This window comes from Gambusia affinis, linkage group LG03, assembly GCF_019740435.1.
Source record: "Gambusia affinis linkage group LG03, SWU_Gaff_1.0, whole genome shotgun sequence".
NCBI lineage: Eukaryota > Metazoa > Chordata > Actinopteri > Cyprinodontiformes > Poeciliidae > Gambusia > Gambusia affinis.
The window spans coordinates 21,293,635-21,301,032 of record NC_057870.1 but is presented as its reverse complement, the minus strand read 5'-3'; the positions used below and the strand labels follow the sequence as shown (position 1 = coordinate 21,301,032).

The 7,398-nt window shown below is 36.2% G+C and overlaps 1 protein-coding gene across 1 annotated transcript; it reads left to right on the top strand.

Moving 5' to 3' along the window:
• Positions 1-355: 355 nt before the first annotated feature.
• On the top strand, positions 356-7,267 carry lg03h9orf64 (linkage group 03 C9orf64 homolog). The gene is made up of 7 exons (XM_044111315.1): positions 356-686; positions 2,147-2,343; positions 3,147-3,294; positions 4,389-4,501; positions 4,926-5,069; positions 5,685-5,880; positions 6,592-7,267. Exons 2-7 carry the CDS (start codon positions 2,155-2,157, stop codon positions 6,819-6,821), a joined length of 1,020 nt encoding a protein of 339 aa, XP_043967250.1. The 5' UTR covers positions 356-686; positions 2,147-2,154; the 3' UTR covers positions 6,822-7,267.
• Positions 7,268-7,398: the final 131 nt, after the last annotated feature.

The following is a 7,398-nucleotide window of genomic DNA, read 5'->3' as shown; positions in this document are numbered from 1 at the left end:
TCTACGAACACTCTAGCGGTGCAACAAAATAAACCTGGATTATTGAAGTAACTCCCAAAGTAAGCATTTGTGTTGGTAGTTAGAGTTGAAGCATATTAATTAGTTATTGGACACATATACTAAACTTTTCTACTTTGTCTGCAGGTTCCTCTCTGAACTTGCTTGCTCTTCATTGTTGTGAACTTTACAATGTCAAATTTAAAGAGAAATAAAGATACCACTTTTTAATGATTTTTATTTTTTTTTTTTTTTGGTGTTTTAATAGCGTTTTGATTTTCACATTTACTTTGACAGCTAGATTGACTTCCTGTTTGAAGTTAATTCAAATCTGTCAAAGAAGTTCGGCAGTTCAGCAGTTTAACGAGCCAGTCCTTTTAGAAGAGAAAAAAAACGCATGAACGTCAGATTTTATTTTCTTTTTAGTTCTATGTAGATCCCTTTGTTTATTTGTAAAAGGCCTTTTGAGGATATACTAGCAGAAAAGCATACGTCTCGGCGTTGTCGGCAAACTGCTTCTGCGCAGGCTCATAAGATTTCCCGCCTTACCGTTCTGATTGGTTGACCTGAGTGAATCTTAAAGAGAGATTGGTCAGCAGCTGAAAACCCGGTAGTACAAAGAAGTTCATAAGTAATTTTTTTATCCTTGCAGGAGCCACGCATCTATATAAACAAGCTACAGTTGAACAGTAAGTTTGGAAAGAAAATAACTTGTTTATAGTTTGAAATGCTACGGATAGATCATACCGTAGCAAAAGTCAAAGCTGACGTGAATGCTCGATCTGTTGATGTACTTTGCCCTTCCAGGTGTTTATCGCAGAATTGCACAATATAGACATGTTTAAATCCCTTCATACAAAAAGATATGAAATTAATTACAATTACTAACCAAATTGAAAAATGATTTTTGCAAAAGTATTCATGTCAATCTAAACAATTTGTTTCGTTCTCATTAAAAAATAAACAAATTGAAAAGTGTGGCACAATAAGAGTCAATTAGCCTCTTTAATTTACAGGACTTGGAATAAAAACCAGGACTGCCGTCTGTCTTCAAAAGAACACAAACTAGAAAATAAAATCAACCTCGTGTGTAACTTAATTTTTAAACCTTAAAGCATATAAATATTTACTTTATGTACGTATATAAATTCACAAAAATGAGCATCTTTGTGCAAATGCAGTATTGATGATGAGCAGGACACCAATAATAATTATTCTACAGGGTGGTGGCATATGGCAGGAAAGATTTCCTGTCAAACAACAGAGTTGTAACAGTCTGTCCTGTGTGCAGTGGATTTCCAGGTTGCCCATGATGGTTGACAGTTTCTTCAGTGACTGACTGCTGCTGCTATAAAAAATGTAATTCTGAAAGCAACTGACTGATAGATCTCCAATATCAATAAGGGCATCTTTGTGAACTTGCTGTCGGTAACAATTAAAGCATGTTCCTTCTCCTGAAGTCTATCACTATCTCTATGGCCTTGCTGATGCTCACCTTCAGGTGGTTCAATCCTTTGACAAGACTTGGAAACTTGTGTTCAGACATTATCTATTTAGTTTAATTTAACTTGAGCTTCTTCACCAAGAAGAAAGGTCAACAGAAATCATCTCAAGATGTGCAACGCTATGCCTCTGGAGGGCTGAGAGCTCATGACAGACTAACTAATCAGTCACCTTTATTTATTCCATTTGGTAGATTTGGTCGAGTGAGTCAGCATTCTTGCCACACAGGGAATTTTATAGCGACACACAATAAATATAGATATAACATGATTCAAAATGGCCCAGTGAGCAATACTTTAAAATAAGAAAAAAACAAAAAAAATTATATCTGGAAAAATCCCGATACCTACGCCTGATACACCTGGCCATTAATATATATAATATGATCAACTTACCTTTGTTTACATTTATTTATTAAAATTCCTTTCAAGTGGTACTTGTTTAAAAGGTTATTGAATGTTTTGGTATGAAAAAGGGCTTTTTTGCTGGGAATAAAATCTTTCTCAAATCATGTGATAATTGAAGCTGCACCTAAAGTAATTTTGCCATATATGGTCAACGATTATCATCTTTAAATTTAGCTGTTGAGAATTCAAAGCTTTTCACTGAATATCAGATGTGGTTTTTTTCTGTTTTATTTCTGCAGCAGTTATTATGGAGAAGCCTCTCCTTCCCAGAGAGTCTGGGCAGTTTGTGGCCGAGCGAAGCCGAGACGTGTTTATCAGGGACGCAGGAGTCCAGAAGGTAGCAGAGATGCTCTACAATCTCAGACGCAGTGACGCCCTGACTGCTAGTGGCTGGAAGGTGGCCAATCCACTGGCTCCAGCATCCACCTCTGATCAGGGGAGTTTCTCAGCACCGCAGGGCTGAATTATTTTTACCCCAGTGCAAAAGCAACAAATCACTTGGTTGGACAGTTGGGTTTAAGGCACAAAGGCAATTAAAGAGTTAATACATTTTTTGATTTTGGAGAAAGCTGATACGAGTTAAATGTTGAATGAAAAAAAATATGATTACACAAATAATTGCATTTGAAGATTTGGAGCTCGAAAATAAAAAAAATATATAGAAATGTTCAAACAGCACAAGTTACTGTTTTGAAGAAGATGCTGCATTTGTTTTTATGAGATTTAAATTGGGCTCATATTCATAAAATATGATATTTTTCTAATTTGAGTTCTAAGAAGAAAATAGTCTCAAAATAAAAAATGTTAAGTATATGATTATTTGGTTCATCAAGCCTTATATAGATTATTGCTTATTTCCAGTTACTATTGATAAAGTGTAGCTTTTAGACACTTGTAAGAAAGACACTTGACTCCAATAATTTGGGTTCTCTTGAAATAATTCATCATGAAACACCATATCCCTTAGAGTATTGGTTAACAATGAACATGATTAGATTTAGACGTTTGTTTGTTTCATTTAATGCCACAAATAACACATTTAAAATCTGGGAAAAATATGAAGTGTTTTTACTACATTCCTTAGCGATGCTTAAAACTAAACAGTTTTATTTTTTTACTTTTTCAACATTGTCTTTCATGTAGAACTTTGTAACCAACCTAAGAGACAGCACAAAAACGTATTACTTATTGAAAGGTTTATGTTGTGTTTTTGCTTATGGTGTTTTCTAAACCCTGCAGGCATTAAACTGGGTGTTTGTGGTGGATACCATGAACTTCTCCTTTTGGCCTGATAACGAAGCTCAGCAGTGTGAGGTGACCTATAAAAGCACCACTTACACAGGCTACATGACTCTGTGTGCTGCCATCACCAGAGCCATGGAGGAAGGTGAGACCACTTGAATACATCATGCACTGTACTTTCAGTATTTACAGTTTTGATCAGGAAGAAAGAGAGTGTCTTCCTTTCTATGTTGACAGAGAGTTGTGCATGAATGCAGGATGAGGATAATTAATGGGGATTTATTTTGTCAGATCTCTGTCTGCCCCACACTGCTGATTTATTTTCTCTCTGCTTTTGCAAACTTTGGAGTTTTGGTTGGAATTTTTCTCCCTTCGTTTGCAACCACCTTCAGAGTTTAACTTCTGGCAAACTCTGTCGATACAGAAATATGGACAGAAAAACACAACATGTATACATAAACAGAGACACAACTGCATTAAAACTTGCACACATAATAAGCAAGCATCAGCTAATACATTTGAGATTAAAGTCTTTATTCACTATTTGTTTGATAAATCACAATTACAAAAATTGTGTGAGCTACTTCTATGAATTTGTCATTTATTTTGTATTTTTTCTCCACCTGTCATCTTTATAGATGTGAAGGCTTGAAATCACACGTTATCTGTTTCATGTAGTTTAATACATTTATTATATATGAAGTCTAATATCCCACTGATGGGGATAAATCTGCCCTACCACTGTCAGGGATCCAGACCCACCAAAGGTGTGATTGAAAATGTCTAAACAGTGAGCCACTGGCAGAAAATACTGTAACTGTGTCATAATACATGACAATGTGGCCTTTTCCATTATGTGTTTCTTTTTTGGTTTCTTATTCTAAAGAGACAAGGAGAAAATTGTGGTTTTATTATTGTCACTTTTTGTCTGTGTGCCCTTTGTGAGTTTGGAATTTGAGGAAATTGCTGGTGGCTCTGAATGAGCCTGATCATCATTTATAATTAGCAAGAACGGCTCCGGATATGAATCAGTTATGTCTCGTGTGGAATACCGCTCTCAATGTGTTGTCGCTGTGCCCTTTACATGTGTAACAGCTGCTCTCAGAGAAGCAGAGGTAGACCTGGCCAGAGTTTGCTTCTGAAGACATGAGATCAGAACAAATCATTTTAGTTTATTCTTTACCGTACTGCACATTATAAACCAGAATTAATAATAATAATTCCCCTTTGTTCTTCTAGGTATACCCATCACTGATCCCAAGTACTTTTCCCAGATGAGTGTGGAGGAGTTGGGAAAAGTTCTCCGATCAGACAATGAGACAGCCATGCCGATGGTTCAGGAACGCCACCAGGTTCTGCTTTTATCATCCATATTTCCATTTCATTTTATATAAAATGGATGCTCATTTTAAATACTTGTATAGCACAGCATACAAAAAGTGGTCATTTTGTCCTCCAGCAGCATAAACAAATAGCAGCCTAAGTACAGCGATAGCTCAGGATAATCAAAGCGAGAATAACTATAAGCTTTATCATTGGGTAACGTTTCAAGCTTATTTTTAAAAGTAGACAGTGTGTCAGACTAAAACTGGGAGCTGGTTCCACAGGAGAGGAGCCTGATAAGTAAAGGATTTCATACTGTAAAAAATTTTTCATCATCATTATTCATCAAGCTTTTTTATTACATGCACATTACTTACTTTATAAAGAGAAAATGAAAACGTGCAGTTTATCTCCTGCTCATCATGGGTGTTGAGTTTGAATCTTCCTTCCAAGGTCCTGACCGAGGGCGGGCGCGTGCTGCTGGAGCACGGAGGAAGTTTCCGTAGTTTTATCAGCCAAGCAGGAAACGATGCTCAGAAGATGGTGGAGCTGATTGTGGAGAAGATCCCGTCTTACAGGGATGAAGCTACATATGAGGTCAGAGGGCCAAATGAATAGAGTAATGTCTGAACGTATAGAAAGACTGCGAAGATATTTTATAAACATCAACTGTTACTAAAGCATCTCCACAGGCCTTGCATCTTGAGGGTTAGCCGCTTTCCTTTGAATACTGAACTTTTTAAAGTTTTAATTATGGAGTTCCTCCCAGTGTGCAAATTTATACTACATTTAGTCTGAAAATTACTCCATTCTCAATATATTATGTCTATTACTGTACTCCATGTCAACACTAAGTAATTAATTGCTAAATTACACTTAAAGCCTGTAAATTGTCACTTGAAACACCTTGAGTAGCCTCTTTTGGAGGACTTTGACTAAATTTTTGCATGAGAGTTCCCCCTGCTGGACAAAATTAGCATCACAGCTGTGTAATCATCCGACAAAAAGTGGCAAAAGGGATTACAATAAATGCAAAAAATGCAACAAGTTTTTTTTTTTTTTACATATTTGCTTTATATTGGTAATTTTACAACATTACAAAAAATGAAGCAAAATTAAATGCTATTTACAAACCAATAATTTGTCAAAAAATTAATAGTCTGAAGCCGATAGTCAGAAACTCATTGATAATGTGTTCATCTGCTGTTTAAGGGCAAGAAAATCTCTTTCAACAAGCGAGCCCAGATCCTGGTGGCAGATTTCTGGGCAGTGATGGAGGCCAGAGGAGAAGGGTACATCATCAACATGGACTGTCTCACCATGTTTGCAGACTACAGGGTTCCTCAGGCGCTTGTCTATTTAGGAGTGTTGCAATACTCTGATGCACTGATGGAGGCACTGAAGAATGGTGAGGGACCGAGCATGTTTTCCCTGGTCTTTGTAAATATATGGCACCTTAAAAAAGTATTCATACTATTTTCACTTTTCTACATTCTATCATTTTTAAGACAATGAGTTTTAAGATTTTTCTGACTAGCCATCACAAAGTTGCACATAATTGTGAATTGTAAGGTAAACTCTATATGGTTTTCAAAAGATTCTTGAAGGTTTTTCTCAATTTAAAAAAAAAATATCCTAAGTTCACTCGGGTTGGTTTAGTAGCATCTCTGAAAAATTACTTGATTTTGATGATTTTGTTTATTTCCGGTACTGGATTACTGAAGAAAAGAGGTGTTAGTGTTAGTTTTCTGCTGTACTAAGTATTTAGTTTCCACAATGGCTAGGTTTGAGGAGGGTGCAACTAGTAGTTCTTCTGTCTACAGATTATCCCACTTGAGCTGTGAATAACTGCAGCTCCTCCAGATTTACCATTACTTTGCTGCTACACACACATCACACTTTTCAGATTTGTATTTGTAAAAGAGCCCTTATAAAGACATCATTGTACTTTCAGTTCATGTCTGTGCATGACATCGTGTTGATTTGTTATATAAAATTTTAATATAATAATTTTAGTTTTATAGTTATAATGTAACAATTGGAAAAAGTTCAAAGGTAAGAATGCTTTTTAAAGCCAATGTAAGCCAATCTAAAAATCAGCAGGTGTGATCTGTCTCAGGTGAGCTGCTGCCTTCAGGGGATCGAAGAGAAGTCGAGATCCGAGGATGTTCCATTTGGTCTGTGGAGCTGATCAAGCAAAGACTGCATAAGATGGTACAGGAGACAGACGGATACGTCTGTAACGTCAATTCTGCTATCATTGACTTCTACCTTTGGCCTTTCGCTAAGCAGCACCACAAAGAGATGGCCCACATTCCCATTCACCATACACGCTGTATTTACTACTGACAAACAGACTGCAAGCTGAACATACAGAATGTTTCCTGCTTACTGATGGTTTTCCTTACGAAGAAACCAATCATGGCAGTGATTCTATGAAACAATTGTCAGTGTGCAGTTAATGACAATGTTTGCACATCAAGTCTGTTGTATTAAGCATCCTGTTTTAGCTAAGCAAGTGATTGCATTATGCTTTTACATCATGCATGTTTTGTAATGTCTAGTTAGTATGGAGTTGAATTTGTGACCTTCAACATCCAGATGGCAAAAAAGGATGTTTTTTAGTTTTTTGTCTAGTCTTTTTTTGCTACCATTCAAAATCATGTAACTGTGCTTCATCTTAAACTGTCCAAAGCTGTGAGTATTTGTACAGTGTTTTTTTTACTTTATTGATGTACCATATGTGTACAGTGTTTTTTCCACTAAATCCAGAAAAATAAATTACTTTACTTATGTTTTCTTGTTTCTTCTTTTTCTGCCAATTAGTTTTACAACCAATTTTAAGAATTTATCTATGACCTTCAAGGCACACTCTGACCTGTATCTCATGTGTCCTTTATTGAAACCTGAAGTCATCAGCCAAAGG

Excerpts from the sequence above, each read along its gene's own strand:
- lg03h9orf64 (XM_044111315.1), top strand. The coding sequence starts at position 2,155 with ATGGAGAAGCCTCTCCTTCCCAGAGAGTCTGGGCAGTTTGTGGCCGAG. Across the intron at positions 2,344-3,146 it reads CAGCATCCACCTCTGATCAG|GCATTAAACTGGGTGTTTGT; the intron begins GGGAGTTTCTCA and ends TAAACCCTGCAG. Across the intron at positions 4,502-4,925 it reads TGGTTCAGGAACGCCACCAG|GTCCTGACCGAGGGCGGGCG; the intron begins GTTCTGCTTTTA and ends CTTCCTTCCAAG.